This window comes from Cydia splendana, chromosome 2, assembly GCF_910591565.1.
Source record: "Cydia splendana chromosome 2, ilCydSple1.2, whole genome shotgun sequence".
NCBI classification, from domain to species: Eukaryota; Metazoa; Arthropoda; class Insecta; order Lepidoptera; family Tortricidae; genus Cydia; species Cydia splendana.
Genome location: NC_085961.1, coordinates 10,436,227 through 10,464,053, shown reverse-complemented (window position 1 = coordinate 10,464,053; position 27,827 = coordinate 10,436,227). Strand labels below are relative to the sequence as shown.

The 27,827-nt window shown below is 40.8% G+C and overlaps 2 protein-coding genes and 1 long non-coding RNA gene across 3 annotated transcripts in view; 2 read left to right on the top strand and 1 right to left on the bottom strand.

Annotated features, from left to right (window-relative positions):
• The first annotated feature begins 3,306 nt into the window (after positions 1-3,306).
• On the top strand, positions 3,307-6,159 carry LOC134803744 (valacyclovir hydrolase-like). Its single transcript, XM_063776573.1, has 5 exons — positions 3,307-3,463; positions 3,546-3,803; positions 3,905-4,058; positions 5,012-5,267; positions 5,990-6,159. Exons 1-5 carry the CDS (start codon positions 3,368-3,370, stop codon positions 6,087-6,089), a joined length of 864 nt encoding a protein of 287 aa, XP_063632643.1. The 5' UTR covers positions 3,307-3,367; the 3' UTR covers positions 6,090-6,159.
• Positions 6,160-7,050: 891 nt separating this feature from the next.
• Positions 7,051-27,194, bottom strand: LOC134803588 (serine/threonine-protein kinase Warts-like). The gene is made up of 5 exons (XM_063776391.1): positions 26,851-27,194; positions 26,011-26,477; positions 15,054-17,112; positions 14,133-14,419; positions 7,051-8,486 (listed from the first exon to the last, which is right to left on the bottom strand). Exons 2-5 carry the CDS (start codon positions 26,263-26,265, stop codon positions 8,061-8,063), a joined length of 3,027 nt encoding a protein of 1,008 aa, XP_063632461.1. The 5' UTR covers positions 26,266-26,477; positions 26,851-27,194; the 3' UTR covers positions 7,051-8,060.
• Positions 14,625-27,827, top strand: part of LOC134803772 (uncharacterized) — a 77,377-nt gene continuing 64,174 nt past the window's right edge. Inside the window, exon 1 of the long non-coding RNA XR_010146017.1 lies at positions 14,625-14,735. This is a non-coding gene — a long non-coding RNA (uncharacterized LOC134803772). The remainder of the gene's footprint in view (positions 14,736-27,827) is intronic.

Below are 27,827 nucleotides of genomic sequence, written 5' to 3'. Positions count from 1 at the left end.
AACAGTGACAGCTCGCTGAGACGGGATCTCTATATATTAAATCTATGATAGTAATAGACCGGGAGACAGTGACACATTTTACTGGGTAATTTGTACCAGTATGGCGGTTCGTCAGGGGTCTAAGTACGTAATGAAGGAAATAAAAATGATGGTCATAGCGCTGGTACCGGCGGCCCAATCGCGGGGGCGTTAGTCGAACGTGTCGGATAAAATACGAGTGTCGAACGATTTGTTCCACAAAAATCCTCGTATTTTCCGATAGTCCATAAAAAAGAAGTAGGCGGTAGCGTAATGCCATACTACTCCGGTGTGACTTACAGCCCGCCATACTGAGGCGAACACATTAATTAAAAAAAAAACAATTCAATCATTTGTGCCAAGCTAATTTTTGCACAGGTGATCATCGTCGAGCAGCCATTCATGGACATCACCATGCCATACTTTTCGGATGGTTCCAAATGGCCGCCATACCGTCGCAAGGGAGTTAAGTTTTTTTTTTGCTCAACGATTTGTACCATCTTGAATTTTTTTTTTTCAACACTTTCTGTGTGATCATAAATGGAAATCTCATAATGCCATACCTGTAGGAGGTGGCAAATGTGTACAATTTTTTTTTTTATATTAAGTATGGTGCCCATTTTTCCCCCTATTAGAAGTATGGCAAATATAATAATGGTCACATTGCATCATATAATTTCCAAAAATCCAAATGCCATACTGGTACAAATCGTCAAAAAAAATTTTTATTTCTTAAGTCTTGGCTTAAGTCTCACAGTCGTCCGCCCCGTAGTTATAATCTGGAATATTTTTTTTTAGGTATAATTGTATCCAAACAAACAGAATATGATGATGCCATGCTGTAAAAAATTCTTTTACGTATTGTATAGTCGTATTTTTGAAACGTCGATTAAATAAGTTTTCTAGTATGGCAGCACTTTTCCCCCTACTATAAGTATGGCAATTATAATAACGGTTACATTTTATCAAATACTTTCCAAAAATTTAAATGCAATACTAGTACAAATCGTTTAGCAAAAAAAAAATTAACTCCCTTGCGGCGGTATGGCGGCCATTTGGAACCGTCCGAAGAGTATGGCATGGTGATGTCCATGAATGGCTGCTCGACGATGATCACCTGTGCAAAAATTAGCTTGGCACAAATGGTTGAATTGTTTTTTTTTTAATTAATGTGTTCGCCTCAGTATGGCGGGCTGTAAGTCACACCGGAGAAGTATGGCATTACGCTACCGCCTACTTCTTTTTTATGGACTATCGGAAAATACGAGGATTTTTGTGGAACAAATCGTTCGACACTCGTATTTTATCCGACACGTTCGACTAACGCCCACGCGATTGGGCCGCCGGTACCAGCGCTATGACCATCATTTTTCTTTCCTTCATTACGTACTTACTTAGACCCAGGGCCGGATTAACCCTAAGTCAAAGTAGGCAACTGCCTAGGGGCCCCGCCTCGGCTAGGGGGCCCCGGCGGCTCAGCTCGCACCAAATAAAATTATGTTTCATAGGGTCAAAATTCACGAGTAACAATAGTTGCTTAATAAGAATGAGTATGCTTTTGTTATTGTTTTTCTTTAGATCCATTGTTGAATTTAATGTAACTGGAATAAAATTGAAGCAATACGTTACAGTTTACGGGGCGTATATGCGTACCTGGGGCCCGTTTCTCAAATGCTTGTAACTTGTAATACAAGTGGAAGTCCCTTTCTAACAAAAGCTGTCAAAAAGTGACATCCGCTTGTATTACAAGTTACAAGCTTTTGAGAAACGGACCCCTGTTAGAAAGGTTTTCTGAAAAAATGTTAACATATCCTTTTTTTTGAACAACCAACAACTTCTGGGTTATTTCGACTCAGAATCACGAGGACTATTGATGAAAACAAAGAAAAAAAGCGTCTCCAGTTTTTTAGACGAATTTGGGGTGTCAGTTTAGTGACGATCCATACAAAATGTATGTATGTAAAACTGCGTCACAAAAGTGACCTTTTTTCGACGATTGGTTCATGTCAGAGCGCTGCTTCCTTACAGCTCAGCCTTCGGCGTCGCTTTTTAAGAAATATCAATATTGATTTCAGTAGCTTGGCCTCGCATGAAAGCTCACTTCGCTAAAAGACGCTTCGGGCTTGTCAAGCAATGCGGAGATTGCTGAGCTCGATCTTCACTTCAGCCTCACTTTTTACCTCAATTTACCATTGGTTTGTGTTCCTCATCTCCTCTACTTCAGCTTAGGCTTTGGCCTCGCTGCGCCTAGCTGGGCCTGCAGTCTCGCTTTTTAATACAATGGAATTTGGTTCGTGTCTTTGCTCAACTATGTACTTATCCTGAAGCCTGAAGCACGGCTTTGACTTCGCGGCATGAAAGCTCGCCTCACTTCGGACTTTTAGGCCCAGGTGAAGATCGGTACCCGGCCTGGCCCTTTAAGAGGCTTTCACAATTTGCGATTGTTAATAAAAATTTCGCGTTCGCTTCGCTCGCGTTTTTGGTAGGTTTTTTGGTTGACCCTTTATCTACATGTTAGCTTGACTGGTAAATGAATACAATTAGACCACGAAAAGTCTGCAATGATTTTGATAGGATACGCAGTGCAAGTGTTATTTATACGTCATAATTTCATAGCAGTTTGACGTTTAAAATAACACTTGCACTGCGTGTGCTATCAAAATCGTTGCAGACTTATCTTAGTCTAACTCTAATCATTTTAATATATGGAAATTATTTATTACTAGGTTGATTCTAATCATGTGGCTCGGCGTTTTGTCTTATGGTCGGACAATCGTTGTTCAGTCTCGCAAAATTAAGCGTAGCCTCGCTTAAAATTTGCCATTGTTAGATAGGAAAGTGACGCTCAAGCTCACAGCTTTGGTATTCCACTGGGGATTGGCCTTAAGCCTAAAGGGCTCTTCCTACACTTGACGCAACGCGGAATTGGCAAAAATTGATAGAAAAAATCTTTATGTCCAAGCAATAAGAGCGAAAAAGACATCGTTCTGACTAGACTCGGATCGTCTCGGCTGAAGATTGAAATTAAAAACGCAAACTTATTTCCCTGTAGGTACTGAACAACTGAACATGCTGTATACAGAATTGACTGTAGGGGGCCCCGAGCCTTGCACTGCCTAGGGGCCCCGACATGCTTAATCCGGCCCTGCTTAGACCCCTGACGAACCGCCATACTGGTACAAATGACCCAGTAAAATGTGTCACTGTCTCCCGGTCTATAACGGAACGTACTTCTGATAAGCTTGTCAAAATTTGACGTTCAAAGTGGCACAAACAAGGAATAGGTAATAATTAGTAATAAATAAAGATAAAAGTGAAAAAAATACTATTATAGGTATAATAATCCGAAATGTTAATAAAATTAAACAGGTTTTTATTCCCTTTTATTCGATTGAATAATCAAAAAATGGCAAGTAGCGTTAAACTATCTACAGCGGTTCCTAAAGTAAGTTTTGAATGTAATGTTTGCTTTGTTTAATAAAGTTGTTAGCAATAATAATGGAAAAAAAAAAAATTAAAATTTTTAGGAAAACACCGTCAAAGTCAGAAATTGGGATATAAATTATTTAATAGTTGGTAATGGTCCACACACCATACTTCTGGCTCCCGGCGCGCTTGGCACAATATGGACGGACTTTAAACCGCAAGTCGAAGGCTTCAACCGCGAGAAGTTCACGGTCGTAGTCTGGGACCCGCCCGGCTACGGGAAGAGCAGGCCACCAGTCAGAGATTTCCCAGTTGATTTCTATGAAAAAGACGCTGATTATACTTATGAATTTATGAAAGTAAGTAATAATTATCTTCTATTCTCCTTCTCAAAGTTCTCAATTATTTGAAACTTGACAAAAGCTTATTGATAGCATATTATAAGCTCATAACATTTTAGGCATTGAATATATCAAAGTATTCCTTGTTGGGCTGGAGTGACGGAGGCATTGTAAGCATGATCCATGCTGCAAAATACCCAGAGGCAGTGCAGAAGCTGGTAGTGTGGGGCACCAACTCACTCATCCTGCCCCATGAGCTAGAACTGTATAAGAGTAAGTTTAACCTCAAAGAAAGGAAGGCCATAAATAGTTGAAATAATTAAAGTCCTATTATTTCATTTCAAGAGACATTAGGTCACAAACTTCTTTTATAAGTTACTATTTAATATAAGTACTTTCTGGTAGACATTTAAAAATAAATGGACTTAGAAGCCTAATTTTATGGCTGGACCCAAATATAGGCCTTCTTAAAAATTGTATAATAATAGCCTTACCAAAATGTACGCAAATCATTAACTTTCATAATGTCCAGAGAAAAGATGACAGTTTTCCTGAATGTTTCCTGAGCCCCATTAACCACTATGTTTTTTTAACCGCATTTCCTACAAGACATCTTAAAAAACTCTTACTATAACCATGAGGACTTGTATTGGGCACTTTATCAAGCATATATTTCTTTGATTTTGAATCATAGGAACAAACCATTTGCTTTTGATTGCTGAAACTAAAAGCAATTGATGTTTTGTTGATGAAATTATCGAGAAAAACGCTAGTGGACGGAATAGGCCCTTTGACAGAATTAGCCACATAGACTAGACCTTAAGTATAGTGACAAAATTGATAAAATAAACGTAACAAGCATGATTAGTACTATCTATTTATATTTACTTTATATTTTAAAGTCCCATAGAGATAAAAGTGTCTGACTTTGAATCTTGCTCCCTTGCTTGGCTAATATAGTTTTTTTCTATTCCAAATTAAATCAAATTATAGCACTGTGCCATATGGCCCATATGCATTAAAGGTTCTGTCACACAGGCGCGTTTTCCGGGCGGGGCGTGAGCGTTTTATATGTAAAAGCGGCGCGCCCCTCTCACGCGCCTGAGTGATGGAGCCTTAAGGCCTGTTTTGCCCAAATGCACAAAGTCATCTTGGCTTTGAAACTACTTAGCCAATTTTGATAAATGAGGTGACAAGTTTAATTATTTTTATGGCCAACTTTACAGAAACCAGAGACATCAAAACATGGTCAGAGAGAATGAGGAAGCCAATGATAGAAGCATATGGTGAAGAGCTGTTTGCCAAGTACTGGGCGGAATGGGTCGATGCCATGTCAGCCGTCTTCAAAGCTAACAATGGGGACATCTGCTCACAGCTTCTCAAAGATATTGTGGCTCCAACCTTGATACTTTATGGCGAAAAAGATCCTATGGTGGATAATATGCATGTGTCGCATTTACATACTCATATAAAAGGTTCAAGGTAAATTAAATATGAATTAAGCAATTCACAATAGAAAAGTGAACAAAATTACATTTATCGTCATGATTTTTTAATCATTCAAGTAACTGAAACTTATTACAGCACCTAGCATAATTGTTCTAGAAAGTTTCTACCCTGTGCTTGTTTTATGAAACTTTGTAAGGTCTGATGATTGTACACGACCCAGTGACACGACCAGTATGTCGTGATGTCGAAAGTAAGAAAATAATTCAGTCATTCCATAGTAAAAGTAACATGCTTTCCCTGATTGATTCCAACGTGGATTTCACTATTTATAATAGTCAATTATCAGGGACTATTGGCTATGTCCGAAGTTATGTTGTGGGGGAAATACAAGCGATGTCAACGCACGACGTGGTGATAAATTGATAATATACTTGGTCAAGCAAATCTTGTCAGTAGAAAAAGGCGGCAAATTTAAAAAATGTAGGGTTATCGTCGTATAGAAAATTTGAATTTGGCGCCTTTTTCTACTGACAAGATTTGCTTGACCAAGTATATTTACTTTCATGGGACTGCTATAGTGTAAACAACTTTATTTACGGTATTTGACACACTGCTAACTGTCAAATAAGCTACTCGTATATGTCTCAAATCCAATAAGGCGGCGCCACAATCGTGCACGAAGCTAATATACGATTTAGTATTTGTTCAATTAGTTTGTGAAAAAAAAATCAATTGCAAACTTTTCTTGCTTTCAGAATTCACTTGTACCCGGACGGCAAGCACAACATCCATCTTCGATACGCGGAAGATTTCAACCGGCGAGTTCAAGATTTCTTACTACTACCTCCCGCGTAATGCATTTCGTATATAATATTGTATTATCGAACTTCTATAAGTTGATTATGCCTAAGTTTTAATTATTAAGTACCTGGGGTAGGTAACTAAAACAAGTCGGTTGAAAAATAATAGTTTAACCGTTTTCCAGGCATAGTACGATTTATCGACCACATACGCGCCACTAGAATTTCAACTTTAGCATTCCGATTTAAGATTCAAATTAGATTGCACTTTCGGGAAATTTGACTTGTCTTCAAATGAATCATCAAAGCTGGATTAATCGGAATATATTTGGATTTTTCGGGAAAACCCTTGTAGATTGGTGCGGCCTGGAAAAGGGTTAAGCTGATTTTGTTGTTCTAAGTATACTACTACACCCAGTCAAGAACTTGAACTTACAGCATAATTATCAAGCTGGCGAAAACTTATGTAGAATTACGCATTTAACCTTTTGAACGCCAATGACCGATATATGCGCACCGCAGGTCCTTGGCGTTGGACCTGCGGTGCGCATATATCAGACGGATTAATTGGTCACAGACCACAGAGCAACATAGACCTACGTGCATATGCATAAAGTTCAATTTCAGTTTTGACACTTCGGTGACGTGGCGTCCGAGTGACTGCAATTGTGTTTGACACGGCGTCGAAAAGGTTACAAAGTGAAAATAATATACACACTTAGGTATATTCTTCCCTCGTACTAGAGTGCCTATAATTTTTAATGTTTATTATTTAAGCGTAAATACATTAAGAAACTGCTGTAAAAAAGTTAATTTATGCTAATCATAATGAAATAAATATTTTATTGATAATTAAAATTAAACTGAGGATCTCATTTTACCATTGTAACACCTACTTATAGACCTATACCACCGAATAAACTGCCTAGTCTGCCCTAAATTAATAAGTTTTGTTAAATTAAGGAATTTTGTAAAAGGGTCGATTAGATTATATGCATACCAGAAAAAGATTTAACAAAGTTCCCATACTTTATTTTCATTTACTTATAAGCATGTTTCATTTCAGAATAAAACAATTTACATTCAATAACACATAATTTAAGTTGACGTGACTTGCTGGTTTATACCGTACTGTACATGAACATGTCTACATAGACTCGAAACAAGCATTATATTATTGTATTGCTAATCACACTTCGTTTTGTTCTATTTTTATGTTATTATTTGCGACTACTAGTTAAAATTGGGATATTGTTAGTGAAAACGAAATCCTTACTTATACATTGAATGTTTTACAGTTTGACTGAAAACCGATAGTGCATCGCGACTTGCGCCGCCTGCTGTACGTGTACGAGCACACAGCTTCAGTAATAAATACGTATTGCACTCTCCGAGCGACGCGGTCACAGAACTGAATTCGCAGCTTAGTTTGTTATGAAATTCTATCAAAAGTATGCACACCTAAATATCTTGTATGTAAAAATCACATTCAGTTATGAAGGCACATTATATGAGCTGTCCCGTAGGCTAGACTGGAAGCACTTCTTGTATACCAGCATTAACATTCGACTCGGTTCCACATGTATGACTTTGCCGGGTGGCAGTTTACAATTATATAAACAGACACTCATCTTTAAGCGACCTAAATATATACTTCCATAAATACATAAGAAAATATGTCAATGTCAAATCATTCGCTAATTCAAGTAAGCTTGTTCTTATCTCATAAATAATTGCTCTAGTTACAAAAATAGTATACATCGAAAGGAACGGCGCGAGTCGAATCGGGCCCGCCCCGCCGTCCGTCCGTTACATATAATACAGAAATTAGATTACTCTTACAAATACATAACGATACAATATTACAACATTATCACCGGGATTATTAACAATACGGTTTTAAATTTTAAATACGTTACATTCATTACGTTACAAAAACTATCGTTTTAATAGAGAGAGTCAAAGGCACACACTTTTATAAAAATATCGTACAAGTTAGTCTCAGCGTCTCTGTATCACTGCACGGTCAGACGTAGACGGGGCCCTGCGCGTCGTCGTCAAGGTTGATGCGGTTCGTGTAGGGCCCACCGTCGTCGAAGAAGCGCCGGAACGTGAACTCGAAGAACCCGTGGAACGTCTTGCCGTTGTCCAGCAGCTCGCTGTCCGACTTGCTGGAGTCGGCCGACGACGTGGGCCGCAGCTTGTCGGGGTCCACCGGGTCGAAGTTGGACGTGTCGGTGGGGAACTCGATGCGCGGGATGTAGGGCGCCACCTGCCGCCGCAGCCCCTTGTCGAAGTCGATGGACTGCAGGAAGGGGTGGTTCTTCACCTCGGACGCGTCCTTGCCGAGCCGCGTGTCCTGCCCCGAGCACAGCTGCAGGATCAGGTCCGCGCTCTCGGGGCTCAGGTTCGCCGCCTCCGGAATGTGCAGCGTGCTCTCCCAGTTTATCACCTGCAAACGGACAAAGAACCGTTATAAACTGAAAGAGATGTCATAATATATTATATTAAAAAAAACCGGACAAGTGCGAGTCGGACTCGCCCACCGAGGGTTCCGTACTTTTTAGTATTTGTTGTTATAGCGGCAACAGGAATACATCATCTGTGAAAATTTCAACTGCCTAGCTATCAGGGTTCATGAGATACAGCCTGGTGACAGACGGACAGACGGACGGACGGGCGGACAGCGGAGTCTTAGTAATAGGGTCCCGTTTTTACCCTTTGGGTACGGAACCCTAAAAATGACAAAGCCCCCCGTTGGCGAAATCCGGATTCGAGCCGAACCGAATATTTTATAAAAATATGTTGATTTGTTCCTAAAGTTGTGTAAAGAACCGTTGTTTTACTTTCGCCATTATGCCATTTGGTTCCCCTAATAACAAATATACACGTTTAATTTTGAACTTCCATCTTGTCTCGTACATGCGGCACTTAGTTCGCTAAAGTATCACAAAGAAACACAGACAACAATATTAAGCGCAAGAGTGTTGAAAATAAAATATATCTTAGTTTTGCCACAGAATAAATAATAGTACTAGGTACAGAAGACCCACTCTCTAACAAAACGCGTCTGTTACTATCAGCACAGATATGGCCGCTAGGTGGCGACAGCGCCACGCGCGGCTTATGGCTTTCCCCAAAATTGGTGTGGAACGGATGTACTTTTAGCTACCTGTAGCAAAGCGACGAAATTGCGGAGTGAGCCACGCCTGGTTTTACCTCTAGAGTTAGACCAAGAGAAGTCTGCAACGCTTTTGATAGCACACGCAGTGCAAGTGCCATTTATCTATACATATAATAAAGCTGAAGAGGGTCGAAAGTCTGTACATGGAAGATATTCGAAAAAAAGTTCGCTGGGGATACTTAGAATCGACAACAGAACACGTTCCAACAGTTTTTAGAATTTTTGTCTGTTTGTCTGTTTATTTGAACGCGCATCACGTGAAAACGGCTGAACGGATTTTGATGGAAACTTTACTAATCTGTCGAGAACATCCCCGGCCAGGTTATAGGCTATAAAAATTCAACCCCTAAAAGAAGGGTAGCCACAACACTCGCTTGACTTTAGTTTGCCCCTGAATCTTATGGCGCTACTTAGGAATGAGGGGCAAACTTTTTCCAAATATGTTCTAGCACTATAGAGTACCGTGCTAAACTAACAGATGGCGCTGAATTTGATACGTTGTGACATGAATAAGCCACCGAGGAAGGATTTTGCCAAATTAACTCTAAGTTTAGAAGAGAGGGTACGGATATCAACAAATTTAATTGAATAATTATGTTTATTTAATAATACAACAAAATTAAACGACAGTTAATTAATTGCCCCTTATTGCACAGTGCCATCTTTTGGGGAACTGAGTAGACATCAAGTAATCAAGAAAACTAAAAATGTGACGTTCCACGGGAAAAGGTACCTTATGAGGGTTTCTAGTTTCGGAGATATGAAATGTTTTGTAAAGAGGTGAAAAAATGCTCAATTTTTTTTATTGTGTGATCTGAAACCTTAATGCGTAACGTTTGTTTACCTGTTTTTATTTTTGTTATAAGTTAGTTATAAGCCTAGTAATGTCGTCTCAGAGTTTAGTAGAAAAGGTACCTTATGGAAAAAAGATTGAAAATTCCCAAAAAAACTAGTCAATACGGGAAAAGAAGTTTGGTAGAGAACTGTATTAGCATTCTGCAAAACTAATTTGATCATTTCAGTTCTGGTTGGGGCGCCTCGCAAATATTATAACCGTACATAGACCGACATCACAAATGCAAGTAGCCTGCTATTATACCAAAGTTACTCTCGTCAAGTCTTTCTTAACTAGAATAATCTTCATTTGGTTTGGTCGCATGCAGTAAATCAGCCATTGGTTTGCTGAAAAATGCCAATACCCGACGCATTACCTTATGGAATATCGAGGTCATTGAACCTCAATGCCGCTTATCTTCAATAGCAACCGAAATATATTATTGATAAGAAATAGACGATTTATACCATTACCAAAATATTATTAGTTTATCCTAACTGTTCCATCATCATCATGTCTCATTATGTAACTTAATCACAAGGTACCTTTTCATTACATACAAATTATTGGTCTTTTTTGAGATTGTTATGACGAAGAACTAATTAAATTTGGGGCAGTTTAATGTAAATTAATATTTTCTATTCATAAAAGATAAACTGTAATATGATTGATATTTTGTAGTGATGTATTATTAGATTTATTTCCATAAGGCACCTTTTCGTAAATGTATGGAGCAAATACTGTTATTGTTATGTAAGTTTAAAGTGGCATAAGGGGTTAAATATAGTATTTAGTTGGGGTTTTAGGATTTATTTCATTTGAATGACAAAATTTCTTTCATATGTGCTCAGAAAAATTGATTGTGTGTCACATTAAAAGTAAAAATATTCAATTTTGTGATTTTATATGAAAAAGTCAGAAAATACATTTTCACCTCTAAATCGGTATTGTTTTTTGCTTAAACTGTCTGTCAGTGTCGTTTTCTAATAGATAAAATTTAAATCTTGAGAGCTCATTGCAATCAATCGTGAAAATGAAATAAAACTTTATTTTCAAGAGATTGGTTAGTATACACATAAATCAGTCGATATCAAAAGTTTCTATTTGCATTACAGAACAAATCGCAATATTTTTTTAATCTCAGATATATAAGGTATTATTATTTGTAGTCAACTATGTAACTTACTTCAGGAGCATAGTTTTTTTAGGCGGCTAAACATAAAACCTCTCTATCGTAAAGTTGCTCATTTCACAACATTATTTTCAAAAAATCATATCTCTGTAACTACGCAACCTAGAAGGTTGATCTTTTGTGTTATCGATAGCTTATTTATTGTAGATTACTGGGGTATGCATAACTCCATACCCGCCATAAGGTACCTTTGACCGTGGGACGTCACAAATGAGTTTACATAGTTACGTAGTGGTAAAATAAACACACATATCAACACGCGTATTATTGCATAATTATTTAAAGTTATTAATTTTCTCCGTCATGAATTATACCTAATCGTAATTATATCGCATCCATATCAAATCCATATTCATACATATACAGCACTTAATAATGGCCACGAAGGTGGGTACTTTGAAAAAAAAAACATTGACCTCTGTCATTCGCAGTGCCGGATTAACCCTTTTAAGCAAAATAAGCACTTGCTTAGGGCACTACGTCTAGGGGGCACCAAAACCGTAAGCAAAAAAAAAGCGCAGGCTGCATCAGCATTGCAGTCGTCGTGGAGTTGGTACCTACATGAAACTTTTATACGTGTACAAGTACCCATCTAATAACGAAGGGTCGTAGGGATCAAGTAAGAGAGTGAGAGTACGTAAGAACATCTCCAACGTAGGCTTTCGATTTGACCTTACGCGGAGGCCCTTAAAGTCATGGAAAAAAATCTTGCTTTCGGGCCAAGCCGAGTTGATCCTTAGCCGCGATCCTGAGACCTAACTGTCAAAGTGTTATAAGGGGCCCCATGAAAGCCGAAAACTAAAAACATCCTATCAAGTAGCGCTTTCGAGTGAAACCAAAGATTCGATTTCAAGCCACTCTTTTGCAGTTCGGCGTTAGGTCTTATGCGAGGCCTTCTGCCTTACGGCAAAGTTGATCTCTGCCTTAATTACACTTGGGTGTGGATCCAAATCCAAGGTCTGCTTTCTTGCATCTTTTCACCTCTCTTGCATCAAACAACCTTGCTGAGACCCTTAAATATCGAGCCCTATGCGAAGCTAGGCTGATAAAAAACTGTCCCATCCCTTCTCTGTATGAAATCCTGGATTCGCGCCTGGTTGGGACTAAAAGTAAAAATGTACAACTGTCTATCAAATTGTGTTTTTTATATCGAAAAATTTTCGCGCTCGCGTCGCTCGCGTTTTAATAACTTTCTAAGATATGAATAAGGTGACATTCAGGTGGCAACTGTAGCAGCATTACTCTGTTGCAACGTTACTGCTGCAGCACTGTTAATTTTCGTGATAAAATGATGTAACTGATTTCCATACTAAAAGTAAAAATGTACAACTATCTATCAAATTGCGTTTTTTATATCGAAAAATTTTCGCGCTCGCTTCGCTCGCGTTTTCAATCACTTTCTAAGATATGATAAAGGTAACATTCGGGTGGCGACTGCAGCAGCATTATTCTGTTGCAACGTTACTGCTGCAGCACTGTCAATTTTCGTGATAAAATGATGTGTCTGATTTCCATACTAAAAGTAAAAATGTACAACTGTCTATCAAATTGCGTTTTTTATATCGATAAATTTTCGCGCTCGCTTCGCTTGCGTTTTCAATTACTTTATAAGATATGACAAAGGTGACATTCGGGTGGCGACTGCAGCAGCATTACTCTGTTGCTACGTTACTGCTGCAGCACTGTCAATTTTCGTGATAAAATTATGTGACTCATTTCCATACTAAAAGTAAAAATGTACAACTGTCTATCAAATTGCGTTTTTTATATCGAAAAATTTTCGCGCTCGCTTCGCTCGCATTTTCAATTACTTTCTAAGATATGTCAAAGGTGACATTTGGGTGGCGACTGCAGCAGCATTACTCTGTTGCTACGTTACTGCTGCAGCACTGTCAATTTTCGTGATAAAATTATGTGCCTGATTTCCATACTAAAAGTAAAAATGTACAACTGTCTATCAAATTGCGTTTTTATATCGAAAAATTTTCGCGGTCGCTTCGCTCGCGTTTTCACTAACATTCTAAGATATGGCGACTGCAGCAGCATTAGGTAGGTACTCTGTTGCAACGTTACTGCTGCGGCACTGTCAATTTTCGTGATAAAATGATGTGACTGATTTCCATTCTCAGCTGTAATGCGGCAATGAACGTCACTCAATTTACCAAGAAAAATCAACGTAATCTTGATGACCCTAGGGAGAGGGGGCACCATGGTCTAGAAATGCTTAGGGCATCAAAATAACTTAATCCGGCACTGGTCGTTTGCGGTGCGGAGTCAAACGATTTGGGACTCGCATTTTATACGCATTTCCATGCCTTTCCGAAAAAAATCGAATCATTCGCGAAAGTCTCGCAACGCTTTGAGGTTACAAACGGCACGCGGTCTTCCTCAGGAGTCTGAAGAAGACCACGGTGAGTGGCGCTCTAGCCAGGCAGGGCGCTTCGCTTTCGCTCGCGCGCGTATACCTTACTGTATCGTCCGATATACAGTATACACCTACTACTCTGTCGTTAAAATCACGTGTAAAATTTTAATAAGGGCGAAAAACACTATTGATATTGGAGTGTAGTTTTATTTAGTGCTACCTAACTGTAAAATATTTTACCTGGACTACAGTCCTCTAGCATATCCATCTGTCAACTTTACTTCAAGTTCCGCCTCCAGGGGAGAGGGAGAGAAATTAGGATTAGAAATTAGCCGCTTACTGACACAGACCGAATTCCACGCGGGCGGAGCCGCGGGCACAGCTAGTACGTCATAATTTCATAGAAGTTTGACGTTTAAAATAACACTTGCACTGCGCGTGCTATCAAAATCGTTGCAGACTTGTCTTGATCTAACTCTACTTAATAATGGGTAGGTATTAAAACGAAGTATAGGTGCGAACCTTTAGCTGCGTCTCAGCGGGCGTGGCCGCGAGGAAGGGCGGCGAGCCGACCAGCATCTCGTAGAGGATGACGCCCACCGACCACCAGTCGCACAGCTGCGTGTAGCCGGCGCGCGTCAGCACCTCGGGCGCGATGTAGTTGGGCGTGCCCACGAGCGAGTGCGCCAGGCAGCGCTGGTGCTCGCGCTTGCGCCGCCGCTCCAGCGGCTTCAGCTGGTGGCAGCGGCACTCGCTCAGGTTGCTCCACTCGCCGTCCACCGGGTCCATCGAGTCTTGCCGCCCGTGCTCTGCAAACGTAATTATTACATTTTTAGACAACAATCTTACATACATCGACCTAAACTATAACTCTATTAGATACAGTATCAACCGTTAATTTGAACCTAAACTAAAATTATTAAATACCAATGTCTGTTCTAGATAAAAGTGTTGCATATTTTCTACAAATATGATTTTGGCTCTATCACTTTGGACGTGCACTGAACAGATACGTACAATAAACAAAGAGTTAGTTTAGTATTTCTTGGACCACCCAAATGATTAAAAACACACCGCCCAATCGTATGTTGCTAGTAATATTGACTTTATGACTATTAAAACAAGGTGGATATTAATATGCACAAATACCACCTGTCAAGCCCTAACTAAAGATTTGTAACAAATACCGCATCCAGCAAAGATTTAGAAAAATACTTATACACAACACAACAACTGAGAATCGAACCCTGTCTGGAAATCTGTTTAATGACAATAAATTATTTGCATGTTCACAAGGCAGTATAATTTTATTACAGTGGGGATTGTAGAAATGACCATCCAGTAAATTAGAGTAATGTCTGGATTTTTGTCCGCATATTACATTTTTTTATATGACAACCCTAAACTTGTAGTACTGTATGTTAAACAAGGTAAATTCCTTACCATTCCTCTGGTAGTACTTGGAGTTGTGCGTCCAGCGGAAGCCAGTGCAGAGGCCGAAGTCCGTGAGCTTGATGTGGCCGTCGCGGTCGATGAGGATGTTGTCCGGCTTGATGTCGCGGTGGATGAAGCCCATGCGGTGCACGCTCTCCACCGCGCACGTCAGCTCCGCGATATAAAACCGCGCCAGCTGCTCCTCGAAGATGCCCAGCTTGATGAGCAACGACATCAGGTCCCCGCCCGGGATATAGTCCATCACGAAGTACAAGTTGTCCTTGTCCTGGAAGCTGTAGTACAGTTTCACGACCCACTCATTGTCGGCCTCGGCCAGGATATCCCGCTCGGCTTTGACGTGAGCCACCTGATTTCGCTTTAGCACGTCCGCCTTCCGCAGCGTTTTCATCGCGTACAGGTGGCTCGTATCTATTTTCCGCACTAGCGCCACCTCGCCGAACGCCCCCACGCCTATAGGCTTGATCTTAGTAAACATAGACTTGTCCATTTTAGCTCGCTTCAGCCGGATGTAGTTGGACTCCTTCTGGCTCAGCATCTTTCGCATCTGATACTGCGCTTCGACGCTGAGGCCGATTTTGTTCATCTCCTTCTCGAGCTGCAGCCGGCGGAACTGGCGCTGTTTGTAGGACTTGACGATGTTCTCGACGTGCTGCTCCATGAAGAACTTAAAAGCTTGCGGAGAGTAGTTCCGCACCTTGCAATCGCGGCGCTCGTCTTCTTTTTCTTTGCTGATATTCCGCCGCTCCGGGATAGGAGACTGGTGCCGAATCTTCTTCGGGGGCGCCGCTGGACGTCTCTCCGTCGATCCGTTCGAACCCTTATCGGATCCCGACGCGTGAGTGCCCTCCTTCAGTAAGTTATTGGTACAATTCTGATTGGGGCATTTGCCTTCCGCCGCCTGCGACGGCTCGCCTTTTGCGTCACAATCGGAGAACTTCTTGACTAGCGCCGCATGGCCCGCGGGCGCGGAGGGAGAGTCGGGTTCCGCCGCGCCGTAAGGAGGCGGCGGCGGCGGCTGCAGGCCGCGCTGCGCCGCCAACGCCTGCATGGTGATGGCATAGCTGGGCGGCTCCGTCGTCGGCACAGCGCCCGGCGACGGCGGCTTGGGCGCTAGCGGGTAGCTGGGCGGCGTCTGCGAGGCCTTCTGCTGGATGGAGGAGGCGTAGGAGGGCGGCGGGGGCGGCGGCGCGGCCAGAGCGACAGTCGGCGGCGCCACTGGCGCGATGGCGGTCTGCAGAACGGGCTTCTGCACCTGCGTGCTCTTGACGGACTGCATTATAATGGGCGGTTGCACGGCGTGGCGCGCCGTCCACGGCTGCACGGGCGTGGGCCGCGTCATGCCGCCGGCGCCCGTGGCCGGCGATACGGTGACGGGCGACGGCGATCCGGCCGACGTACCGCCCGAGTAGATGCCGGAGGAGGGGCTCTTGCGGTAATCCTGCGACTGCGTGGGACTCTGCCGGTTCTGCATCGACACAGAATAGGAGGGCGGCGGCGGCACGCCGGCTAACGGGTACGGGGGCGGCAGTTCTGCACCGGTCTGATAAATACTGAGTGCCTGTATTTGTTGCGTGAGCTGTTGCTGGGCCTGGGGACCGTTCTGCACGACCATGGGCTGGCGCGGCTGGACGGGGCTCGTGCCGCGCGCGGGCGGGAGAGGCGGTGCGGGGGACATGCGCTTCATGAGCTGCTGCACCGAGGGCGGCACGGGCGGCGTGGAGGGGCAGCGCGGAGGAGGCGGCGGCGGAGGCTCCGAGAAACCGGAGGGCGAGTACTGCCGGGACAGCTTCTCGTGCGGGAGCGGAGGCGCGTCGCTCTGCCGCGGGCTGCCCGAGCGCGAGGAGCCGGCGCCCGAGTCCATGGCGGGGCTCCCGCGGTGCAGGCTGATCTCGCGCTCCAAGCTCGGCTTGCGAATGAGCTTGGTGCCGAGTGCGCTGAGATTATTGCCCTTGAGGACTCCATTGAGAGGCTCCTGCTGCTTCGATAGGTAATCGATGGCGGAGTCAATGCGGCCGCCGGAATATTTGAGGGGGCGGCCCGCTGGATCCTGAAACACGAAAATAAATTGAATCCGTCTCTAATGTGGAAGAGCAAAAAAAAATTTTTAAAAGTTTAGTTAGCATTTTTTTCTATGACATAATGAAAATGTAATTTATGTCATGTATTCATCTTTAGTACATGTACAATATATGTGACGCACGCTAAAATCGATTGGCTAGAAAAAAATATTGACGAATTATTTATTTAGTTTTTTTTTTTCACTAATAACTATAAAGTTTAGGGTGCTGAAATTTTGTATTTTGGTTACTAATGTAAAGAGTGGTGTGACCCATAAAAATCACAAGCTGAAACTCATTGGGGGCAGATGTGTCATAGCTTATCCTGGCACGGCCTTTCGGCACCTTGGATGCACCATTACGGATACAAACACCAGGGAGGTGGTGGTGGTGGAGGAAATCAATATTCGCATCTAAAACCCTCCATAAAGGGTTGGTGTCTACTGTGTCTAGGCTTCTCAGCAGGAATACTAAGGTACGGATTTATAAGACCGCCATTCAACCAATCCTTATGTAATGGTCGTAATGTGAGGCCTGGACACAAAAAGAGGAAAGTCGGCTCCTGGTAGCGGAAAGAACTATCTTTAGCGGAAAAAAGATCCTGGGACCCATCAAGAGAGACTACTAAAAATGGGAGAGAATCGGGCTGCCAAGTGGATGTACTTGGGAAGACTGACTGGTGAAATTTGATTGATGAATAATTACTCTGTACCCCAAATACCCCAATCCCTGAGAAAAAATATTTTATTATTTGACTAACTAATGTCAAACCACATACATTTTCTCAGAAAAGTGACAGTTAGATGTGCCTTAAACACACCAATATCTGGGATACCAAGCTTTGCTCGGAAAACATATAAAAACTCAAGATCGTTTTTTCGCCCCCCAAAACCCCCATATAGCAAATATCATCGAAATCGTTAGAGCCGTTTCCGAGATCCCCGAAATATATATATATAAATAAATAAATATTAGTGATAGCGGTACAGCCTGAAATTCGGGAATCAGCTGCAACAGGTGTTAAGACGAAACAGGAGCTGAGTTTTAAATATTTTAGGTAAATATGCCCGTCTCGCTAACGGAAGCGGCACCTAAAAGTAGTGCGATAAGGACAAGGCGAAAAATCCTGCGTAAAAATCTCAAAAATCGAGGTTTCGTACTCCTCTGTTTCCTCCTCCAAAACTTAACCAATCGTAACCAAATTTGGAAATCTAAATGATTATGAAATTATCTGTGTCGGACCGTTTTGCTTTTTTGGCTAATTGATATCAGTTTTGAATGCCACGCCTCTCATTGCGGCATAGTCAATTAGGCCATTTTGGCCATTTTTGAAGGGCTCTAGCGCCTTAAAAAACAAATATATCAAAAAAAGCAAAACGGTCCGACACAGATATTGACAATATTAATCTGTGTTGAAAAAATCATTGCTCTAACTTCAAAAACCACGGAGGAAAACGAGGAGTACGTTTGTATGGAGAAATGACCACTCCCGTTGGCTCTTAAAGGTATGAAAATCGGCACGATTAATCTTTAGGCCATTTAAATCAATTTGACCCGTAGCACCAAAAAAAAAAAACAAACGGAAAGGAGTTATGACGTCATCTTTTTTTTGTTTGGAAAATAAATAAAAGTGTTCAGAAACCTATCGTGTGTGGTATTAAATGAAAGGGCATTTTGAGCCGGTTCTAAAAATATATCACATTATTATATTTCCGTCACTTGCATTCAATTAAAATAAAAATAATTTTCAAAACATACCAAGTTTGGGCTTCTCCAGATACGAAACCGTTGAATTATTTTTTGTAAAATATACCACAAGTAATACCCAATATCCTCATATCTAACCCCAAGAAATTAATTTCGGAAATATTTAGTTTTAGTATTTAAAAAAAAAATATTATTACAAATTGTGATCTATCAATTAGTGTCCGACCGTGTTAGAGCAAAGAGTCCTAGGCAATTGTTGACAGACTGGCTGGTTTGAATCTTGAAGGATGTTTGAATAGAATGTTATGACGGTTCTCTGTTCGAGAAAATAATATTGTCAGCGGAGGCTGTTTTTATTGTAATTGTATTATTTTATTGTGTTGTATTTGATATTAAAGTATTTCGTTATACACAGTGTTTTCAGTGATTAGTTTAGTGTGAGAGGAGAAGTTCTCACAGGTTATGGGAAGCACGATTTCCAAAAATCTGATCGATCTAATCATGAACAAGGTACAACACTAGTGTAAAGCTCAGAGAGAAATATTTTATGTTGGATCTAGAGGAATACGGCGGTAAGAACTACCTACCTAAAACGTCCTACGTTCGTTCGAGTAACAACACAATGAGTACCAACATGTCGAATGCGGGACCGGGGCTCCCGAGCATAGAGAAATTGCAAGGTAACAATAACTGGAATACCTGGAAGTTTGACATGGAGTGCATATTGGTGCACGATGATTTGTGGCAGTATATTGAGGCAGTTGCTGACACGACAAATACTACGGCAAAGAGAAACGATCAGAGAGCGCGAACCAAAATATGTTTACTGATCGAGAGTCAGTGCAAGGTGCACGTGCGTAAAGCTACTACGGCGTACGAGACGTGGAATAATCTGAAAGCAGCTTACGAAGATAAAGGTATCAACAATAGATGTAGATTATTGTCAAGGCTAGTGAGCCTAAAATTGAACATGTTTAATTCAATAACTGAATATATAACTGAACTGATGCAAGTTAGCAACCAACTAGCAGACTTAGATAAAGAAATCGATGACGAATTACTAGCAGCACTCATGCTACAAGGCCTACCTGAGGAATATGCGCCTATGAGGTTGGCGCTGGAGAGCGCGAACATAACCTTAACTTCGGACTATGTTAAAACAAAACTGCTGCAACTCGATGAGAACAAAATGAGTGCAGGCCCAAGTAACAAGCCTAGTTCGAGCTCAGCGCTCACTTCATCAAAGCATCACAACACTCATAAGAAATTTGTTCAGAGGAACAAAGAGTCCAAAGAGAAGAGGACTGTCAAATGCTTCATTTGCGAGGGACCGCATAAAGCTTGTGACTGTCCACACAATCCACGTCAATCGAAGAGGAATCATATGGCGACGGCACTAAGCAGTGTAGATCGAGAGAAGACTCATCAAGACGAGTGGATAATAGATTCAGGAGCGTCAGGACATATGAGTTTCAGGAAGGACTGGATGGATAAGTTTGTGAACTTTGACAAAGAGGTAGAAGTGAGTTGCGCGAATGGAGGTAAGGTTTTTGGAGAAGGTTTTGGTATTGTAGAGGATGGTTCACTTGATATTAGTATCAGTAATGTGATGTATGTACCAGACTTGTCTTCAAATTTACTTAGTGTGAGCAATATGGTCAATACTAAAAATAAGGTTGTGGTTTTTAATAAAAAAGGTTGCCAAATTTATAATGCTGATGAATGTTCTATAAAAGGGAACCCATGTGTAACCGGAAAGCATGATAGGGGCATTTATAAACTGACATGTTCCTCACAGGCAGTTGCACTGGCGTCTACAATTGGAAACGAGATGGAGCTTTGGCATAAAAGGATGGCGCACTTGAGTGTACGTAACCTGACTTTATTGAGAGACAAAATGGCAACAGGGGTGAGTTTTTCAAACATTACTAACTCCAAAATGGACTGCGTAGCCTGCCTGATGGGCAAGCAGACTAGGCAACCATTTAAACGTAACCAGGCTACGAGAGCTGGAGAGCTCCTCGAGCTAATTCATTCGGATATTAGCGGGCCAATGAGTGCTAAGTCTATTGGGGGTCATAGGTACTATATAACTTTTATCGATGACTACTCGCGAAAAACTTTCGTATATTTTCTTGAAGCTAAAAGTGAAGCGTTTGAAAAAATAAAAGAGTTTATAAATTTAGCAGAGAGGCAAACAGGAAAGAAAGTGAAAGTAATAAGAACTGACAATGGAACTGAATACGTAAACAAGAGAGTGGATGCCTACCTCAAAGAACATGGCATAAGGCATCAGCTAACCATTACATACACGCCTGAACAAAATGGTGTAGCCGAACGTGCAAATCGGACGATTGCGGATAAGAGCCGAGCAATGTTACAAGAGGCAGGACTTCCCGTCAGTTTTTGGGCCGAAGCAGTAAACACTGCTGTATACTTAAAAAATAGAAGTCCTACTATAGCGGTAAAGGAGATGACGCCAGAAGAGATGTGGACTGGACGAAAGACAGATCTAAGTCATCTCAAGGTCTTCGGATGCAAGGCATATATGCACATACCAGATCGAAAGAGAACCAAGTGGGATCCGAAGAGTAAAGAGCTGGTATTTGTAGGATATTGCGAAGAGTCAAAAGGGTACCGGCTGATAGATCCTTCAAATGGAGAGCTGCATAGAGCCCGATATGTATTATTTTTCGAGAGCCAAAAATATGAAGGAGGTGCAAGGGCTCATGATCCTGAGAAGAAGCAGCACGTTACAATTAACCTAGAAGATCATGTACAGCAACCGGTAACTCCACAGCAAAGAGATAATGTTCAGCAACGGGAAACTCTACAGCAAAATATTCAGCAAGAGCAAAGGGTTCAGGTAGAGAACCTGGAGTTAAATGATGGAGGTCATGATGCTCATATTGAAATATCTGATTGTGAAGAAAACTGCGCTTCGTCTGAAGAGAGATCAGATGAAGAAAATAGAGATATATCAGTAGAACTTTTACCAGCTGAAGAGAATAGAGATACACCAGTTGAACCTTTAGTGGAGGAAAGGAGATATCCACTCAGACACAGAAAACCTGTTCAGTTACCTGATTATGTAACCTACCAAGCGACATCAGAGGTGGATGATCCGCTTACAGTGCAAGAGGCATTATCCAGAAAGGATGCTCAACAATGGAGAGATGCGATTAAGGAGGAGCTTGACGCACTGAAGACAAACGGAACGTGGATTCTAGTAAAGCCTGAACAAGCAAGCAACGTTGTTGATTCCAAATGGATATTTAGAATCAAAAAGGAGGCGGGGAATAAAACTCGTTACAAAGCTCGCTTGGTTGCACGCGGCTTTAGCCAGAGAAAAGGCATAGATTACGACGAGACTTTCTCACCGGTAGTGCGACACAGTTCAATGAGACTTCTTCTAGCTTTAGCGGCTAATCTCGGTCTACAAATTGATCACATGGACGTAAAAACCGCGTTTCTAAATGGAAGTCTTAATGAGAGAGTCTTCATGCGTCAACCACCACATTTCGAAGAGGAAGGGAAGGAAGACTACGTGTGTCTTATCCAGAAATCCCTATATGGACTTAAGCAAGCACCAAGATCTTGGAATTTGAAGTTACACGTTGAGCTGGAGAGCCTTAAGTTCAAACGATGTAAAAATGAGTCATGTGTTTATATAAGAAAAACAGAAAAGGACACGATAATCCTAGCTGTATATGTAGATGACATCTTGATACTATATAACAACAAGATTGAGATGGAAAATGTTAAAGATGGACTGAAGGCAAAATTTGAGATGAAGGATTTGGGAAAGGCCGAACTGTTTCTTGGAATGCGAATTAAACAAGAAAACGGAAATATCCAAATCGACCAAGAGGAATACATAGACAAAGTCCTTCGTAGGTTTAAAATGGAAAACTGCAAGCCAGTTAGTACACCAGGAGTTCCAGGCCAACGTTTTCAGAAACCACAAGAGCCATATACACCTGATGAGAGTATACCCTACAGAGAGCTGATAGGATCACTGATGTATATAGCTGTGTGTTCTAGACCTGATATAGCACATTCAGTAAATTTTATGAGTCAGTTTTGTAACTACTATGAGGAAGTTCACTGGACTGCTACAAAGAGAATACTGAGGTATCTTAAAGGTACGAAAAGCATGGGACTCAAGTACTCCAAGGACATGACATACGGATATATACGAGGATTTGCCGATGCAGATCATGGTGGAAACCTTGTTGACAGAAAGTCATATTCCGGCAATGTCTTCATGATGGCAAAGGGAGCCATTTCATGGCAAAGTACCAAACAAAGGAGTATAGCTTTATCAACAGCTGAGGCTGAATATATGAGCCTATCCGAAGCTGCCAAAGAAGCCATATTCCTTCAAAGGTTCCTTACAGAAATTATGGGAAAAGAGGAGTCGCCCATAACAATACATACGGACAGCCAATCCGCTATGGCAATTGCACAAAACCCAGTGCAACATCAGCAGACTAAGCATGTTGATGTTCGCTACCATTTTATTAGAGAAGCAATCGAAAATGGTGCAATTTCGCTGGCGTACTTAGAAACAAAGCGAATGGTTGCTGATGTCTTGACAAAAGCCGTTGTTAGAGAGAAGCATGATTTTTGTCGTAGAGAGATGGGTGTGTGTTAAAGGTTGTTCGTTAGTCAGAGTGAAAGGAACCAGGAGAGTTTGGATGAGGAAAGGATGTCTGAGGGAAAACAATTGAGGAGGAGTGTTAGAGCAAAGAGTCCTAGGCAATTGTTGACAGACTGGCTGGTTTGAATCTTGAAGGATGTTTGAATAGAATGTTATGACGGTTCTCTGTTCGAGAAAATAATATTGTCAGCGGAGGCTGTTTTTATTGTAATTGTATTATTTTATTGTGTTGTATTTGATATTAAAGTATTTCGTTATACACAGTGTTTTCAGTGATTAGTTTAGTGTGAGAGGAGAAGTTCTCACAGACCGAAACATGTTTTTTTGCCGAAACCGAAGCCGAATGTTCGGCTTTGGCTCTAGTTTCGGCCGAAACCGAAACTTTTGTAGACTTGTTAAAATCGTTGAAAAAATGTCATAAACCGCTTTTGGGGCATTCCACGAGACTGTCGCTTACATAACGCTTTTGCCTTGTATGGCAGCTACCTCAATAAAATACGTGAATCTCGAGAATATACTGCCAATTTGTTAGCCAAGTCATGAAATATTACCTGACCCAATATCGCTTACTCAGCATTTCCAGAAGTATTACAAGAATTGCGTTATGTAAGCGACAGTCTCGTGGAATGCCCCTTTTACACACATATTATGGGACTGTCAACACCCAATGTCCTTGAAATTGATGTTACTTAAGCAGTTTTTTAAGAAAATTACTAGAGTTAGACCAAGATCATTCTGCAACGATTTTGATAACACAGGCAGTGCAAGTGTTATTTTAAACGTCAAAACTTCTATGAAATTATGACGTATAAATAACATTTGCACTAGTTGCACTGCGTATGCTATCAAAATCATTGCAGAATTTTCTTGGTCTAACTCTATTCATTCACCAGTCAAGCTAACATGTAGACACAGGGTCAACCAAAAACGCGAGCGCAGCGAGCCCGAAATTTTTTGTTGAGTATATCGCAAGGCCGGGTACCGATCTTCACCTGGGCCTAAAAGTAACTTTCATGCGAAGTCAAAGCCGTGCTTCAGGCTTCAGGATAAGTAGTTGAGCACAGACTCCAACCAATGTCCATTGTATTAAAAAGCGAGACCACAGGCCGAGCTTGGCGCAGCGAGGCCAAAGCCTAAGCTGAAGTAGAGGACATGTGGAACACAAACCAATGGTAAATTGAGGTAAAATCACTCATTCACTCCGAAACAATTAGACAGTGTGCGCGTTATAGGTATTGACAGCCTATTAAGACTGCGTCGACCGTCCAGTGTTTGTGTTTTACAATAAATCAATTAATTTCTGTACCTGAATCAGTATATGTAGGTATTAATATTGTTGTCCTACTTATTCCCCAACTTATGGTCTTATTCCGAAGTACCATTTGGTAAGTTTCGGCCCGGCCGAAAGGTTCGGCCGTTTTTTGCCGAAACCGAAACTAAAGCCGAAACATGATTTTTTGGCCGAAACTGGCCGAAACCGAAACCGAACCTTCGGTCGGACACTACTATCAATCTATCAATGAAACGGCCTCCTAGCCGAGTCGATAGTGACCTTGCCTATGAAGCAGGAGGTCCCAGGTCATAATATTAAAGGACAAGTTTTCACAGATCGGCCTAGTCCTACAGCTCAATAAGGCTTGTGTTGTGGGTACTAGACGACGATATATATAATATACACATATATACAAGCCCTGGTAAGGGCATTTATTTGTGTGATGATGATGATGAACACACAAATAAATGCCCTTACCAGGATTCGAACCTGGGACCTCCTGCTTCATAGGCAGGGTCAATATCGACTAGGCTAGGAGGCCGTTTCATTGATAGATTGATAGATCACATTTTGTAATAATAAAACATTTAAGAAAAATACTAAAACTAAATATTTTCGAAATTAATTTCTTGGGGTTAGATATGAGGATATTGGGTATTACTTGAGGTATATTTTACAAAAAATAATTCAACGGTTTCGTATCTGGAGGAGCCCAAACTTGGTATGTTTTGAAAATTATTTTTATTTTAATTGAATGCAAGTGACGGAAATATAATAATGTGATATATTTTTAGAACCGGCTCAAAATGCCCTTTCATTTAATATCACACATGATAGGTTTCTGAACAATTTTTTTTTTATTTTCCATACAAAAAAAAAGATGACGTCATAACTCCTTTCCGTCTGTTTTTTTTTTTGGTGCTACGGGTCAAATAGATTCAAATGGCCTAAAGATTAATTGTGCCGATTTTCATATCTTTAACACCTGTTGCAGGTGATTTTGGTCAACCCCTAGCACTATATACAAGAATTGCTTGTTTAAAGGTATAAGATAAGTCACCTTTTAAATGACCTTATTGATGAAATTAAATACCTATTGAATACAGCTAGGCACCAAGTACATCCATACCAAATGCCAAGCCATATTTCTATGGGCCATTTAACTATTTTGCTCCTTAAACTTTAAGACATCAATTCATGGCATTACAAAAAAACATTAATAATGTAAACAACATGTAGCCTTACCTCTTCATACCCAGAAGCAATAAGCTGGCTGAGTGTTTGTGGGTGTACATTGAGTTCCTTGTCAAGTCCATTGCCAGAAGAGGAACTGAAACCGGAACTGACACCCGAACTGACAGTGCTTGCTGCAGAAGAACCAGGTGGCTCCGAGCTTCCAATATTAGCAAAAGGTAATAGTGAATTTCTAATCTCGGCGAGCGCCTTCTGGTGATACCCGGAGGAGCGCGTGGCCGTCTTGCCGGGCGCCGGTGGGTTCATGGCGCCCGAGCCCCGAGGCTCTCACCCCACCCCACCCATCACATCTCCACCCTGCACCATGGATCACCGGATACAGTTCTCATTACCAGGGCTGTTTATTCTTTAGGCTGATATCCGTTCACAAAACTCAAACAAAGCAGTCTTGTTTGTTTATTACTTTCTATTAACTTTGTTGACAGTCTTTGTATTCAATCTAGAAGCCGTGTATGAAGCTGAAAATAAATTAAAAAATATTTTACAGTGACTACTGCTCTTAGCTGTTTATTTAGATATATTTGAGTCCGATTTTACAAAGACCAAAAGACTAATGCAATGTAATGATGTAGTTCATCACAATAAATATCTTATAAGTATTACTTCACCAACACAAATTAAGTTGAATTGTGATGGGATAAATCCTCATTAGAAGGCGACTGTAAATAAACAAGCCCTAGTAATCACCCAGTACCTGTTCGAGGATGCGAAACTACAAGAATGCTCAACACTAATCATTCTTGACAGAGCTTAGGAATTCCAAAATTAGAGACACTTATATATCAATAAACTACATATGAACGCAAGCATTATTTGAGAGAAAATAATTACCTGGCGTCTTTTTAGTTTCTGCAAATCCAAATGAGAATCATAGACGTCATAATCCCGTAAAATAAAAACGATAGTCGAGAGCTCTCACATTACCGATGACATCTTTCTGGTACGCCACGTATATTATTCACAATATTTTCATAACACACGTTTTCAATATCAGACAAATATTGCACGCACTTTTACTACAGCTGAGGAATTATGAAAACAAAGAACTCTAAAACACAGACATGCAAGTTGGCAAACCATACAAAGCGACCATTTTGAAGAATTACCACATTCTTTCGTATGTTCGTAAAAGCTACGCTATCTTGACGTTCAGAGTTGCTACTAATTATTCAATTCTTATATTCAATGAAAGTACTAAGGAGACTACTATTCCGTATTGTTTGGGCAAAAAATCTGAATAACAGAAATAATTACCAAAATTATAATTTTTTATAATATTATTTGATGTTTGAAGAATAAAAACTTTAATTTTAATAATATCTAATGAATAAGATTATAGAATAAGACTATCTAAGAGTAAAAAATCAAGAATGAAGAAAATAAATATAAAATTCACAATTATTTATAAACTCCATTACAATAATAATGAATTTATTGTATTTCTATTTACGAGCTTTTTACATTTTTTTATGCACTCATAAAGTTCAAGCCTACAAAAACAAACTACTACTACAAAAATCGAATCATAGGAAAGCTTTAAAAAAGAAAGCCAATCGAAGAAGTTGTACTCATTTAAAGAAGCCAATCACTATCCAGCAAGGTAGTGAATAATTAAGATAAATGGAAACTAACTAGTGACTGTTTGAGATAGTGCTAAAAATGTTGGTTTCAGGGTATCAAATGTCATATCTGCCCAACATTGTCAAATGGATTGACATTTGATACCATTTTCAATATTTTTTCACACTGAGGGGCTACCGCGAAAACCGAAATTCGCAAATTGCGGGGATCTTACTCTTTTACTCCAA

Coding starts and splice junctions, on each gene's coding strand:
- LOC134803744 (XM_063776573.1), top strand. CDS start 3,368: ATGTTAATAAAATTAAACAGGTTTTTATTCCCTTTTATTCGATTGAAT. Junction 3,804..3,904: donor ATACTTATGAATTTATGAAA/GTAAGTAATAAT, acceptor ATAACATTTTAG/GCATTGAATATATCAAAGTA. Junction 5,268..5,989: donor ACTCATATAAAAGGTTCAAG/GTAAATTAAATA, acceptor TCTTGCTTTCAG/AATTCACTTGTACCCGGACG.
- LOC134803588 (XM_063776391.1), bottom strand. CDS start 26,265: ATGAACCCACCGGCGCCCGGCAAGACGGCCACGCGCTCCTCCGGGTAT. Junction 14,420..15,053: donor CAAGTACTACCAGAGGAATG/GTAAGGAATTTA, acceptor TTACGTTTGCAG/AGCACGGGCGGCAAGACTCG. Junction 8,487..14,132: donor CCGCTGAGACGCAGCTAAAG/GTTCGCACCTAT, acceptor GTCCGTTTGCAG/GTGATAAACTGGGAGAGCAC.